Genomic DNA, 16481 nt, shown 5'->3' on the forward strand with positions numbered 1-16481 from the left:
TCTTTTAAAGTGTTTGCCTTTGTAATTTAGTTGTGTACGTGAACGCCTAAAAGCACGCAGCAAAAAATTTAAAAAAAATATTGAACAAACCCTGCTAGAAAAATGAGAGCTTGCTGGAAATAACTAACGATCTGCGAACTAGCACAAGAACTTGCAACTGCTAAGTAGGAAATAAATTCTGCTGGAATCATCAAGCTCCCGTTACTGCTTTACAACAGTGTTTCGAGTACAAATTACAAACAAAATGTCTTAAAACTGAGATACTAGTTCGTTTATATAGAGGCAGACGGACGGTAGGACGGACAAACAGACAGACTGGTTAAATCGACTCAGCTCGTCACGCAGATCACACAGGACTGACCACCGTGACTGTACTTCGGTAGAGGGCGTACCTAGCTAAGAAGGATCGGTTGGTCAGTTGTCTTCGAGCACGATCAAGCAGGCTTACTCAGATGTTGCTTTAGCAAGAAGTGGTGTGTTTCGGTGGCACCAGGCCTTTTTTGAGGGCCCAAAAGAGGTTACTGATGACACCTGCAATGTGTTTTGTTCCTCTTGGACAAACAGTCAACGCCAAGTTTTACGTGGAAGTCCTCCAAAGACTCAAACGAAGGATCAATCGGGTCCGACAAGACATCGTAGCCGATCGGAAGTTGCACCACGACAACGCCTCTGCTCACACCGCCTTCTTGTATAAAGTTAACTAACTAAGGGAGCTGCCCTTCAGCCTAGATGTGGCCCCCGGTATTGTTTGTTTCCTTGCCTGAAACGGCCGACGATAGGTAGTTTGAGGCGACAGACGACCTCGGCTCTCTAGGCTTTTCCAAAGAATGTCTTCCATGACGCCTTCAATGCTTGGAAATCGCGCTGGCAGCGTTGCATTGACGCAGAGGAGCCTATTTTGAAGGTGTTTATAGAATTGTAACGATTGGTTCAATAAGTTTTTTTAAAACGACTCAGTCCTACTACTTTACGGAGAAAGTTTGACCAGTGTAACATTATAAGTGCAGGATATTTTTAAAAAAAGTGGCAAATCTATAGATTGAAAGAACGAGTTCAAAAATATTTTTCGTTTTTTCACCAAAAGCGCCGCTCTATCTTAACCACTGTGTCTGCTCAACTAAATTTATTGCCAACATTAGAAACACCCTGGTACACCGTTATATGTTGGTATGTATTTTTCTGAGCGCTCACTCCAGTTCCAGCATTAGGGCATAAGCTGAGCTGCAGCTGGTGAAGACAACAACCAGCTTTGTGCGGTAGTAGGGGATCTGACAGTTTCAAGGCCGCAGCCTCGCGCATAAAATGAAGTTGCCGTTCTAAAATGTAATGTGATAAAAGTGCTTACAATCACATATACGCCCAGCGTACATGTGCAGCGTATAAGCTGTTGGTTTTTGCAAATACGAAGAAAAGGTGAAAGCAAAAAGTGGCGTTGCAAGCACTTAAGTCCGCCCTACTGAGCTGGTAGTGTGTACACACTCAACATTATTGCTGCGTTTTTAGTAAAATCCCCACTATTCGCTAAATTATTTACTTGTTATTGTTGCTTTAAGGCATAATGCAAATAAATCGTGGTTTATCGTCTATCCACAAGCGAACGCATTCACATAAATCGAAAGTTGAAACGATTCCTTTTGCCGCAAACCAACCGTCGCGATACACTCACAGATATCGAGAAGACTCTCACTATTTATAGCTTGCAAATAAAAGCCGACACTTTGCTTAAACGAAAATATTGCAAATCGCGTTTCGTTGTGGCAACAAGGCGGCTGCGTTCGAATATATCTCTATTGATGTATGTGTGTGACGAAAGGATAATGCATTCCATGTGGATAGTGGTATTCGCAGCCTAACGATAAATGTGAGAGAGAGCGGATTAAGCGCGCTGAAAGGTGATTAAACGGCTTCTCGGGGTGAGGTGAGCTGCGGCTTGAAGACAGAGATTAAGAAGTTGATCAAAGGCCCGTTATTTAGAGCGGGATATTGTGAATGCTATGGCTTAAGCGTGTTTATGGCTGGGTGATTTCTGCTTACTTGCTTCCAATATTACTCCAATAATATTCCCAGAGATCTGAGTGTCAGCAAGTTAAATCGTACGAACGTATTGTTCCTTTTTTATCTTTCATCGTTATCTTTAATTCTGCTTTTTATAGCGCTAATACTGTATTTTCTTCTCATCTCCAGCGGACAGTTCGTTTCTTTTGGCCAACGCACAGATTGTGGATTTTCCGATTGTTTATTGCAATGAGTCCTTTTGCAAGATTAGCGGCTATAACCGTGCTGAAGTCATGCAGAAGTCGTGCAGGTGAGTCTATAGATATAAAATGGTTCTTCGAGAGAATCAACAACTTGTAAAATATAACCTATAAATGAAGATAGGAAACTCAAACTCAACTTAACTGAACTCAGCTCAATTCAACTAAATTCAACTCAACTCAACTCAATTCAACTCAACTCAACTTAGCTAACCCAACTCAACTCATCCTAATATAAACAAAGGCCAAAATAATAGTTCTCTATCTTAGAACAATTCCGTTGGAAAAGACTGAAAAATTGAAGCTTCAGTCAGACTACATTTATTTCAAAGTTTCTCAACGTTATCATCATCATTGCTACCAACGGTTAAGTTATAGAAAATAAAGCAACCAGCTTACACTGAAACCGCTAACTAACAAATTGCGGAACTTATTTAGCAAGCTTTAAAATATGAGCCCAACCCCTCCTACCTAACCATAGTGAGCGTTGCCCGCTCACTTGTTTCGGACTGCAAAACAAATCCCTTTCATTAGCTATGACAGTTGAGTTGAAAACTTTCTCCCCCAAGCATGACTGTGCAGCGCCCCCGGGAGCACATAAAAACAAAGTGGAATTTATGCAAAGTATTTTGCCAGAGCAAATGAGAGCGGGTGAGGGCAGCGCGGCAGAAATGGAAGCAATATGGGTACCACGGTATACACGGACTCTGGAGTCAGGAGCAAAAACAAAAGGGAAAGCTTTGTAACAAACAGTGGGCGCGCGTAAAATGGAGGGACTGTTGGTGGTGTTGCATGCGCTTGTTATAGCTCCCGTTACGGCAAAGAAGTAGAAATTAAATTTTAAATCGAAAACTAAAAAAAAATATATAAACTGGCGCCGCTTTAATCCACGGCACAACGCCAAGATTTTGTATGTGCTTTCAGTAGATTTCACACGCATACACATCACAGTGGCCCCGACCTACATCCACACTTATAAAGTTATTCACTGGTTTACCGACGTTTGCTTTATTTATACACTTGTCAGCCGACGATACGCTATTTATCGTTTGTGTTTTGCGCGCCTTTCTTATTTATTATTTGTCCACCTGCCTCTTCGCTAATACACCGCCACCTCAAGCCGTCTAACGGCGCCATCTTGATTTTCCCATTACCCTCAAAAACTTTATTTTTGTTGTTTGCGGTAGTGTGGCATATTTCCAGAGGCACCGTTTTGCTTAACTGTGCTAAATAAACACAGACACTTCGGCTGAACAGCTGACTCTCCGGCCGCCTGTGTGGAGGCGCATAACTGTATATACTTTATTTTGCCTTTTTAGGTTAAGTGCTTTGCGACTTTGAGCTCTTTCTGCTTTAAATTAGTCGTTGCATCAGAAGAAAGTAGCCTCGGTTATGTGCTTTTATGGTATATTTGGAGATTTATTGCAAAAATCTTTGCTCGGGCTAAAGCAGTCCAGAAGTAAGTCGTAAGCTGGCGACAAATACCATGAACCCGTCGCGTAGCCAGCGATTGCCAAACCTTTATTCCTGTGTGAAGAACGCTTTATCTGCGAAGGCACAATAAGAAAAATCACCCACAATATTTCTCATTCGCTGTGTAAAATTATGTGGATCAAGGTCTAAATACACACTGAGAGTCGTAGCTCATATGGAACAATCCATATTTGCCAAACCACAGCTGGTTGTCCACAAGCAGTACATTGGCAATGCACTTTGACTCAGTTGCCACATTCTGCTGCATTCCTCAACTGGCAACGGTTGTCTGGCTGATGAATGCGCTGACCCACAGCTGCTTAGTTAACCCATCAGCGCTACCGTGGAACTCGGGAACTCCAGGGCGCAATTAGCACTGTGACAGCGCTTTATTTACAGTCTACGTGACACAAATGTTTGCTGTAGCCGCAAGCAGTTCATTTCTAAAAATAGTCAACAGGCATTCGGACCTCTTAACGCATTGAGCGAGAAAACCGAGCACCCAACACACATCTCAGTATACCTTCTGAACTGTTCATTCCACCTCATGGGCCTTTGTAGCTCACTTGCCTGCTTTGCGCACTTATTCACATTTTGGCGCTGATTTTCAGGCTGTAAATTTCTTCCGCCCTCCTACACACTCACTTAGCATACGCTTACGTGCCGCTTTGTGGCTTAGTCCATAAATTGGCTTTTAGAGGCCGACAGCTGCTGCTCACTGCAATGATTTGCGTATTTTTTCACTTCTTTCCGCTTTCGCTGCGGCGCGTTTCATTAGTTAAGCACTTTCAGCTTTTCGCTGGCCACTTCCGCTTGCCTTGCCTTAGTGTTGTCTGTTTACATTGCGGCGCGCTTTAGCTATTTTTAGATGTCCTTGTGTTCATTACTTCCCCCATTTCTTCGGTATGACTTGGTAATTAGCACTAAAACGCGTCTTTTACCGCTACTTATGATGATTTTGTATTTCTCTAAACGCGGTTAGGAGTCTAACGTAGCTTTCTTCACTGCAATTAGAAATTCAATACCACACAGATTGTTGAAAGAAGTGGGTTTTTAAGTCTCTTGGCTGACCCAAAATATGTTTCCTAAGAAAGAACGTACTTCAACTCTTCGCAGAATAAACTGGAAAACTTCTGGAAAAGTTCTGTTATTCTGAGGTTAAGTTGATGCGTGGAAGCACCGAAGGGTCCGAACCAGAACACACCGGTTTTCTCTTCTTCTTCAACTGTATTTCTACCCCTCGTATCAACGTGGGAGAGGAGATGTGGATAGGAAGAAGTCGTTGAAGAAGAGACGGAGTGAGCTTTTTCACGGATGGGTCGAAAATAGGAGAGAAGGTTGGAGGGGACGTTTTTTGTAGGTGTCTGTGAATGCTAGCTTTAGGCTATCGGACCTCTGCAGTGTTTTTCAGGGTGAAGTCGCTGTTATTAAGAAGGCGGTAGGTGCACTGCAAAACTAGCGCTGAGCTCGTTAAATGTGCGCTCAAAGGTAGTTGAGACGTGTCCGTTCCCATTAGAATTAGCATCAAGCTACTTCATCATCAGGCATCTTTGGGTCAAAGCCGACAAGCTAAAAAGAGGGTGCACTCTTGCCCCGCTCACATCGGAATGGGATCAAATTTGATCTCCATTGACGTCTGGCATACTAGCATCAGAACAATGGATTTCGCGTGCGCTTAGCAGGTGCTGTTCGACTAGCGCCGTTCTAAGTTGTCCAAGTGAAATCCCTATTAAGATCGATCTCTTATCCTAACCTAAGGAAGTACCAAACCCTGCTATTATTGTCAAAGTGTTGTTTACCATAGTAATACATATCCTCTGAGCCTGATACCAAAAATGTGAGTTCAATAGCAATGAATAAAAGCCATGATTTTAAGAAAGTATGAGCATAACTTTTTTAAATGGCAATTAACCCCATTTAAGCTACTTTTCGTGCTGACTAGTGCGTGCCCTCGCCTAGTTTAGAACCCTCACCTAACCATTGTTGTATTCCGAAAGCACCGATTCATTCTTTGTTGGCCACAGCGCCAAAAACACCAATAAAATCAAGTAATATTTGATTGCTAACGCCTAAAACTAGGCAGCATATGCATAAGTCAGCGCCTGTGAGTGTGTGGCAGCAACGCTTGTTTGCTTGCATGCAACATATCGCAAGTCGCAAGTCAATAGCTTTGCTTTTGCTATTGTTTTTGTTTTGGCTATGTAAGCGGCTTAGTGGCTGCGCTTGTTGTTGTTATTCTTATTTGTTTCTATTGCTATTGCATTTATTATTGCCGCTGTGGGTGTTCGGCATTGTCACCCGCACTCAAACTGCGGTTGCGGCTGCGTTCTGTGGTTGCAAACAGTGCTGCGCTGTTGTTGTGCTTGTTGTCTTTCCTAAATTTTGTTTGCTTACTTTGACGCTGTTTCGACAACATTGGTTTTATCCACACATTCGTGCTTTGATTTTTTTTTGCTTTTTGCTTTTTGTTTCCTTTTCACACATTTCGCCGCAAGGTTTTGTGGGGCGGCGCAGCAACAAAAAGATTTGCGGCCAATATTTGTGTTGCAGCCAAAAAAGCAATGAAGAATAACAATACTTTCAATACTCCACTGATTGTCTTGTTTTTGTTATAAATTTCATGCCTCACCAACTAAAAATATCAATCATTTGCGTGTCGAACTCGCATGCCTCACACACACTAGCAAGCTAAACCTCATTCGAACTTTTATCTTCGCTTTACACTTCCGACTGCCGCGTTGTCCAACCATTTATGTGGCACAATACACTGTGTGCCACTGCCCTAGTAATGACACCCTCTCCGCCGCAGCCGACGTCGCAGCTGCCTTTCCACCTTCGTGCTCGACAACCCGCATTCGCCAAAGGATTTGTGTCAAATTTTGCCTTTCTCTGTTTATTTTATTGGCTTTTGTGTTTGATTTTCAGCAATTTCCGCAGCGCCTCCCAGCCGCTTCGTCCACATCCTTGGGCTGCCTGTGCAAGCTTTAACTTTTGTTTATCGAAATTATTTATTTGGTGTGTGCCGATTTCACGCTCTTCACTCGATGTTTTCATTTGCTTTGGTGACTGTCGTAAATACAATCATAAAATCAAATATTGAACAATCTGTGAGGATATGGTATACATTAAATTCTTTTAAAAAAACACATATATTATCGGACGCTAGTTGCTGAAGTTGTCGGATGCTGAGATATGAGTAGAAACTTGAAAGGTTCTCCTTCATTGTCCAGCCTCTGCATGTTAGAGGCTGAACCATTTCGGTAATCTTACGCTCGACGAACCTAAACTGACATTAACCTAGTCTCTACAAATTTTTGATAAGCTCAAAGCGCGTTGTCGATCTGTAACGGTCTTGCGATCCAGTGTATAAGAAAATTTAGGTACTAAAATGAACCGACGTTCAAAGCTGCCCAATTGAGATCCCACTTAGGATCGACTTCTTAGCTTAACCTAACCTAACATAACCAGATATACAATATAAAAGGTTATTTCAACAGAAAAGACTGCCAGCCATAGGTACTGAGGTTCATATATTAAGTAACTCGTAGGACCTGATAATCTTGCCATTCCGTTGCAACGTCGCGCTGAAACTTTTTAGTGGCCTCAACCAAACTTCTGTGTACTTATAACTGTTGTGCTTTTTGTGAACAACCATTCAGGGTTTGGTGCTTGATGGGTTAAAAGTATTTTTGTGTCGGGTGTGTGTTAGAGCTGGGCATTCGCAGAGAAAGTGGAAACCCATTTCAGTATTCCCTTCTTGCTTGCAGCTGCGGTAATTATTGTTATAAGGCAAAACTCTTTCTTTTGAGCATTCCTAATGGTCATGGTATTGTCTCCGCCTCGGACGCGTCTAAAAAGTGACAAAGCATTTCCAACATGTCTGCCTTATCGTTGCCGAAAATGTTCTTGTGACCGGGAACGCAAATTTCGGACAAGTGGTGTTGATCTGCAAGTGAGCTTAAAGTTTTCCCTAAGTTGGTGACTTCGTTGGGATTTAGACAGTGTTCGGATTTGATATGACGTAATTTAAAGTCATATTAGAGATATTTGATTTATCTGTTGTAAAGTTAAATAAAACGGTGTCGTACAGGAGTAGTATAAGTCCGATGTCTCCCAATAAAGTTCATTTTCGAAAATTCATGCCGATTATCATTTTTACAAAATGCTAAATAAACAATTTCTCATTTCAGATGCGGCTTCATGTATGGCGAGCTAACAGACAAGGAAACGGTTGCGCGGCTGGAGTTCACATTGGAGAATCAGCAGCAAGATCAGTTCGAAATTTTACTCTACAAAAAGAACAGTGAGTAAAAGAACCAAAAGCTTGCGGTTTGTGTTAAAACTAAGTGTTTCAGCAGAAGTTGAAAAAGATCTAATGATAAGGAGTAATGCGTTTGAAGTAGAGCAAAAACAACTTTTTTCACAGTAAAAATTTAAGAACTAGATATCCAACTAGCCGTAGATTGACTCCTTAGAAATAAGCTATACTCTTGACACGAAATTTATTTAAGTTCCGGCATTTTTAAATACGGAAATAACTAAAATTGTAGTTTGGCTTGCGACGCATTGTTGATTTTGTAATGCTAATATAATTACTCGTATAACGGTAAATAATTAAAACAGGCCAGAAATTAAAACAAGTGTGTTATATGGAACCAAAAGAAAGCTGTGTCATTAGGAAACTTGAAGCGCGCTTTAAAATAATTCCATGTATTATTCATGGCGCTTTGAAGGCTTGGAATTCACAGCTGGTTTCATTCATACTGTATGCTAACTAACTTTTTGGTAATTTTTAGCAAAAAGTGCTGGAGTGCGCATTCACCGAGACGCCGCAGCGCGAACTGTCGTTCAATGTAGTTGGACAAGTACACTTGCATACAGACTTACACTTCCAGAAGCTAAAGAATCCATAACACACCGCGTGTACTTGCCATAAAGTGCATGTTCCAACAACAACAAATCCGAAGCACACATACACAAACACGCTTAGCGTTCTGTAAATGTGTATGTGTAATATTCCGACTGGCTGGCCGCCTTTGTGCACATTGGAGCTTGGTATCTGCCCAACAATCTGCAATATTATATTCATTACCCCTGTTATGTGCTCTCACATATGCGAATGAGCTGTGCGGGTATGTGTGTGTGGTGTATGATTATATGAATTTGTATGATTTAAGGTGCGCTTGTAGTGGCGCTTTCGCGTCTAACTCGCTGGAAATGTGTGCGCTTTGCATTTTAGTGCCTTTACCAGGCCGCAGAGGCCATTAAGTGGGTTAAAGTGGCCATTAGGCGGGAGGCGTCTACCGTGTGAATGAGGTCAATTTGTTGTACCGCTATATGTGAGTGTGTGTGTGAGTGTGAGTAGTTGTTATATGATTACAAAATGTGATAAGCTCATGTAGCGGCGTATTAACAGCTTGTAAGTAGTGAACATTGGTATACATACTTACAGTATGAGCTGTTGTTGTGTTGGACATTTAAATGACTGACGGCATTAAAATCATAATTTTAAATTAATGTATATCATATTCAAAACATTTTGCAACAAAACCAGCATTTTTAATATGCGCCTGAAGGTATGTTTTATATTCTGATCTCAGCCAAAAGGTATGCTTCATTTTCTGAAATCAGCTGTTTACTACTGAATTTTGAGTGCGCATTTGGATTGAAAAAATGCTTAAGCCCATCAATTTCATATACCCTTACCTTCACACAAATTCATAAGTACACCCAAACCCAACTAAAAGTACATATACTTCTTTATCCTTATATACTAATTGTAAGGTAATTGCATAGCTCGCAATGCAATGTTTTCGATGAAAAGCTTGCGCGCAGTTTTCACTTAAGTTTTGTGCTTATGTAACTATATTATCGCTAGATTGCAATGAAAATTTGTGGCATTCAAGCGACACTTGACATCACTCCTTATCACTGCTCATTCATCTACAACGCCCCGTACCTGCGCCCGCGCCCGTGACATACGGCTAGAGACACCTCAATGCGCTTCCTGTATTCATTGCAATTGGATGTGATTTAGTCATTTCCGCTCGTTGATAAGCGATGAGCGACAAGCTATAAGCGCTAGGAAATGCATTTTACTGCCATTTCCGTTTTAACTGCGACTCTCGCACTGAGTGTGGAAGTGAGAAAGTAAATGTAATTTTTGAAAACACTTTAATTCGTTTCAAACGTTGAAGCAAAGCTGCGGTCAACATTGTATCACCTTTTTGTAAACCTTTTAGATATGTATATGCTAATCAAATTTAGCTCGCGGGACTGTGCTAAATGTAAATTTAAAATATAACAATTGTCACATTTCATTTAACAATTCAAAAAACATTTGAACATAAAATAATAATTGCCACCGGCAGCGGATTAATGTGGCTGTTCTAATTAACGGTGGTTTTTGTTTACACAATGCCTGCATATTTGACAAGTGTGTACATTTAGGCTATAGACTACTGCAACTGCATACCATGCTAGAGCGCCTAAATGTATGCTGGGCACACATGTAGTTGAGCATATTTAACTGGAATGCATTTGGTTTTTGCTAATCGTTGAACTAATAACTGTATGCAAGTATTTCAATGCAACAATATTTGCCGGAGCTATTCAAATATTTATGTGTATACTTTTAGGCGTATAATAATAAAATAATATGCAATGTAGCATAAAGTAAATAACTGCATATTGTAATAGCAGTTCAAGCGAACCAGTGAACCGTGCGAAAAATGTAATGCAACAATAAATTATTAACAAACAGCAAATAAAATATATTTTTTTAATGGTGAATTGATATATATAGCATGGCAATCAAAAATTTAGTTGAGGTATGCCATACATACAAGTAAAATAAAAATATATTCGAAAACGGTTAAAAGTGCGCAAGATACAGTCAACTAAGAAGCTTTCTCGAAAGTACTGGAAGGAGCTTCCGTATTCACACAAATCGCCTACTCTACCTAGCATAGTTTTAGGAAAGAGTGATTGCTATGCAGATTATGTAGCATTGCTTAACCTGGACACCTTGAGTCCGACGTCATCTTTCTACCAATCCCGCTTTATTTAGACGAGATTTAAAGACCATTACGCACTCACTTTCTTATTTATCATGATCGCAGTGAGTTGTCGAACATTTTCTGAAATTTGCAGTAAACTTAATCTCACGTAAGACACTCACAACGCTGGCAACATTGTTGGCTCCCATAAAATTGCAAATTAGCGGTCAAAGCGGTATTCGCAATAACAGCTTAGATAACGACGCACCACACGCTAGGAATGTTTAAGAGTTAATTAAGCTATGATGATAGTGATGAAGCTATAGTGACTGCAGATGAAGCGTGTGTTGCCTCAAAGCTGCAACATTTTAAAAAATGCCAACTTACAGCGCTTTGACTCGTCGCAGCCAACAAAGTGTTTAATTACCAAATACTTGCATTTCAACTTGCGAACTAATGTAGTAGAAGTTATGCACAACTTTGCTGCACTTGTCATGCGCCATGCGCCCGTGTGTGTGCACCTTAAAGTAGGCAACTCGTTGAACTTTCGGTCTTGTTAACACAGGTACACTTGTATTGCTGTTGTTGTTGTTGTGCCGTACGCAAGCAGTGTAGTGTATGACTACATCAAATGAACCCGATAAGTTGTTGTTGCACATGTAGTAAGCTGTTTATTTGTATACACACGCACACACCGACAAACTACATATGTCGCACAGCAGCATGCTGGGCGCTCATAAATATGCAACGGGCGTGCTTGTGGCAGCCATACATGCAGGTAACTGTGGCACACACATGCACAGGGTCTTCACACACACACTCCCGCCGTGCGGTAGTTTGTGTGTTTACATGCGAGTATTATTAGGTTTTTAACACATGTTTTCATGCTGCCACATAGCGCTGCCGACTTCTTCGGTAGTTGATTTTATTTTTAGCCTACATCGTATTTAAATATGCAACAGCATAAATTGTGCAGCTCAACTTGTTAGCTTGTTACGACAGTACTGTGTAAAAATAGACGCTTACAGTCGTGTGCATATTTTTACCAACGAATGTAGAAACTGCTGGCAGCTGGCAGCACTCATAACTTAACTATGCATCTGGCACAAATGGGTGCTCGTCGTTGCTGTAGTTGGAGCAATGGTACATTAATGGCTGATTTTAAATGTGAGGGAGAGAGTGTCGTGTTCCCCATATTTTGCTGTTTCTGTCGAAACTTTTATACTTCATATTCGCCGAATGGACTTTTATGGATTGATTTGTCCCAAAACAAAAAAAGATATTAACCTCGCTAGCTTGGAGCTATACCGTCCTTTACAGATGGTATTCTTAAATCGTAAAGAAGTATAAAAAGATCTTTATCTTGATTTTAATGGGTCAGTTTGTATGACTGCTATATTTTAAAGTTATCCGATCTGATTCTTCAGAGAATGGACCCTTGCATAATTTTGTGAAGAAATCTCATCAAATGACACAAATATGGTACAAGCATTTGATTCCGATCGATCAGTTTATATGGCAGCTATATGCCACAATTACTCGATCTGTACAATTTCTTCGGAGATCGCACTATTGTTTCAGGCAATAACCACTGCCCAATTTCGTGAAGATATGTATGACAGTTATATGCTATAGTGATCCGATCTCAACAATTTATTTGGAAATGGCACCACCAAATTTCGTTAAAATATCTTTTTGAATAATTCTTGTCTCCACATAATTTACGTAGTTTCCAATGGCCGCCAAAGACGAAAATTCTAATACAAACAGTTCAAATTTGGACGTACTCCGATAAAATCTGACTTTCATTGCTTTTTTGTGCACTCTAGAGGTTCCAAAACGATTCAACGACTTATCAAGCCCTACTCGTCGCTCATGAATACTTATATACCGACTTATTCTGCTCATACTTGCAGTGTATGTGTGTAGATGAAGGAACTGCTAATAAAGGATAGTGTAAAGCAGATAAAAAGTGTATCATAACAGCAATTAAGCTAAGTGCCATTAGTAAAAGGTTAATTGCCTTTCAGATCTCAGCCAATGCACCCCAGCTAGTCGCTTATGAATTAAATTTTTTTTTCTGTTGCAAGTAATCAGCATTAATGCAGGCGGAATGCATAAACAGCGACAGCTACAGGTACTCGTTTGACGTCATCAATGGCTAGGCTTTGAGTGCATAATACCATTTCTGGTATTTCCAACAAAAACGTAACCCTATTTTGATTTATTCGCTTTGTTCACTGTGTTTTATATCTGAATAGTTCAGCACATTGTAAACGTTTTTAATTAATGAGTTCTTAAATTTATTAACGCTTGCTTTCAATTGAATATTAAACTAAAAACAGTATTTTAATTTAAAATATTTTCCTACACTTGTTTGCTTTTTAAATGCACATTTGGTTTGAATTATTATTTCAGATGCTCAATGTGGCTGCACGATGTCGAAGTATGGAAAGTCGCAACCAAGTACAAAACGCCCGGTTGACTCAAAGCTGCAGCAGCTAATAAAAAATGGCAAATTAGGCAAATACAATGGATTTTGTATTTATGAAAACACAAACAATAACACACACACATACGTAGAAAACGTAGACATGTAGTCAGCTAACAAAAATATCAGACAGTATATAGACGTTCTTAGTTAATCCTTTTTAATGCCTCAAAAGTTTGATAAGCCACCATAATTATAGAAACGTCTAGGAAAGATAACTGACTGTTAGTCAGAAGTATGAATTTTCGGTGGTCTACACTAGATCAAAAGAAAAAGTTTGTCTTTACCATATTTGCTTCTTGAACCAGCGCTAAAGATCATATGATCATTTTGAATAGAACTATAGGCTTTAAATATTAAAAAGCAGACCTCCGAGTTGCTTCAGAACGTCAAGAATAAAGAATTTGAAAATTTGGTAGTGGATCAGAAGGTGTAGTGTAGTTAGAACCCTAACTGATTTTAAACTTGACTATGCCTTTTTCGCGCATTATTTTATAAAACTTGGTTTTATGTAGAGCTGGGTATAAAAGAGTACACTATGAAACTTACAGTTCGTGAATTACAACTTATTGCGAAAATTGGCAACACTGCATTAATAACATAGAGCAAAAAATGTACATACTTTACGATTTCCTGTTTATGATTCACTCCTGTTAGAAATATGCACATGTCTGTCCTTAATAATTATTGTTGAATATTCTTAAATAAAACTGGTGGTGAAAATTGGCAATACTGTTTTAATCACAAAGCTCAACAAACTTATTTACCTGGAGAATTTCCAGTTTATCGTTAGCTCATATAGGTTTACTATATACACTTCTGTAGGAAGCTATTTTTGAATATTCTTAACTAACATTTCTAAAATAAAATAGTTTTTTAAATTTATTTTTCTATCCTTTTAATTTTTTCTTCAAAATTATGAATATATGTAACTAGGTGAGAGGGATAAACTGAAATATCACGCAGTCTCAGCGCAGCAAGAGAACTTGGAGCCACTTTTATTTGTCAATCGCTATTTTATATCTTCATTTTCGCCTTTTCTATTGCATGTTTGACTTCTAAACATACGATAAAAGTTCGCGTAAATCTTTTTATTGTTATATCATTCCTTTACAGTTGTTTTGTTAAAGTTTTCTTTTATTGCTGTTCGGTTTTATCGACTTTATTGCTTCTATTTATTATACTGTCGTGAGTTTTGAGAAGAAAATGTAAGAAGGTGTTTGAATACATCTGGCCGGTATATGAAAAGCTATCGTGAGAAATTAAAAATTGTTGGTGGAAATTCATCGAAGATAGTAAAGAATAGAAAGCAATAAAAAATAAGAGAGAAATAAAGTTTGCTTTTGCTTGCTAAGCGAGTGTTCAAAGGTATAAAGAAATGCTTCGAAAATTTGATTTTATTATATTTTTCTGGAAGCTTTGACAAGAACGTGTCAATTTATTTAAGTATTATTTACTTTATTTATGAAACAATACAATTCCAAAGACCTGACAAAAGTGCTATTAATTTTTGGTAGCTTTTTATGTTTCATAAACTCATTTACTTTGAGCTGGAAACAAAATTCCAATAGCTGCACTGAAATTGCCACATTGTTGCTTTGTTGTTTAAGCTGGCTCAATAGCTTGAGCAGCTGTTGCTTTCGCTTTATCGCAATTGGCGTCCATGAAAAGACAGTAAAAAGTTTTAAACTGCATATTATCACGTAATGAGAAGACAAGTCAATTTTATTTGGAAATAAAAATATCAAGAATTATTAAGTATTTGCTGAAATTTAATTAAAATTGCTGCGAGCATTGAATTAACTAATGGTAGGCTAATGATATTTTAATTATTTACGAAATTTGTATTTTAATCAAATAAATATTGCAACAGAGGCACGTTCGTACAAATGCCACACGACATTTATGTATGTCTGCCGTGGAGATCGCTTAGTCGGAGCACGTAGGACACGGCAGTTAATTGCCGCCAGGAATCCTCAAATCGAAAAATTTTGTTATTGAAATTTTTTTGGAAAACAAGGTCTTTCAAAGTACTGCAATTGGATGTATTATGCACATTATTGCTAAAATATCTATGTATGCGCGAGAAAAAAATGCGTGCACTGGCGAATTTTCCCATTTACGAATGCCAAAAGCCTCTAGCCTCTTTCCAGCAGCCTGTGGCTATTCGAGTCCCACTAATTGCAGCGGCTGTACGATTTGCTAATTCCCAATAGTTCGCACTGCTCATTTGAAATTGTAATGCAAAGTTTATATAGCAAAAAGCATATGCACAGGCGCTTAGTGGCTTTGCACCCACACATATGCCAAAATTGATCATACGCACCTGTGTTCGTTATGAGGTTAATTAGAGCAGAGAGCAGACAACGCTATGCCTGTTTGGGAATGTATGAGAGTGTGTGGAGTGGCCAAGCCAATAAGTGTTGTAATGGAACATAAAACAATGTCTGGGAATTGAATTTTCATTGAAATGTATTTAAATTGCTTGTGGAAAATTTAAACTATTAGAAATACAGAGGCCAGCCTAACATCAATCAGTTTGAGTTTCCAGAAGAGAAAATAGTCATAATTCAACTCGTAGGGGAGATAATTTTAGCAGATCATAAGTTTTTAGTTGGTGGCTGTCTTTGCTAAAGTAATGGGTACAAAATTGGATAGGTTTTGGTGTTGAGTACATGGAAATCTCGTTGATTGCTATCACTAAATAGGCAAACCGACCAAAGTGAAGTACTTAGCAAACGAAATGGCCTGCTTTATTCGTTTCTACAAACGTTCTTGAAAAATAAGTATGGAAAAAGAAGTTTTATGACTGCAATAACCCCAAAACTCAAAATTGAACGTTTAAGCCGAAAAAGCTTGCTTCAGTTTTATAGTAGGTCCTCTCATTCAGTTTTGGCATTCGCAGGATTTAGAAAAGTAAATTATGTTTATTGCTATTCCTGTCATTTGGTTTGACGACCAAAAATCGATTTATACTTTTATTTAAGCCCGCAGATATCACATTTGTGGCCTTTACTGTTATTAAAACCGGCTAAAAATTAGGCTTAAAGGTATATGTGCAAATGAGTGGCAATGCTGCAACTTTCATATCTCTATACGGACAGGCATGCGGTAGCCAATTTAACTAAAACAAAGTGGTTGCTGTCAAAAACTAGCGAAAGTAAACGAAAACACCTACAGCTAGGCGGCTTAAGGCAAGTCACATGAGGCGCAAGGAACAGCACTTTGGAAATACGCCAATGTCAGGGCGAAAACATGACAAGC

At 39.1% G+C, this 16481-nt stretch overlaps 1 protein-coding gene across 10 annotated transcripts in view; it reads left to right on the plus strand.

Annotated features, from left to right (window-relative positions):
• The window catches only part of LOC120774345 (potassium voltage-gated channel protein eag), a 93533-nt gene that overhangs the window by 56991 nt on the left and 20061 nt on the right, over window positions 1-16481 (plus strand). For 9 of the 10 annotated variants that reach the window (XM_040103914.1, XM_040103919.1, XM_040103917.1 and 6 more), the window contains exons 3-4: window positions 2185-2305; window positions 7919-8031. In XM_040103914.1, the coding sequence (XP_039959848.1) occupies window positions 2185-2305; window positions 7919-8031 (234 nt within the window). Of the gene's footprint in view, window positions 1-2184; window positions 2306-7918; window positions 8032-13144; window positions 13250-16481 lie in introns of all 10 variants that reach the window. The other variant, XM_040103924.1, reaches the window with a different exon arrangement.

Source organism: Bactrocera tryoni, chromosome 4, assembly GCF_016617805.1.
Source record: "Bactrocera tryoni isolate S06 chromosome 4, CSIRO_BtryS06_freeze2, whole genome shotgun sequence".
Lineage (NCBI taxonomy): Eukaryota > Metazoa > Arthropoda > Insecta > Diptera > Tephritidae > Bactrocera > Bactrocera tryoni.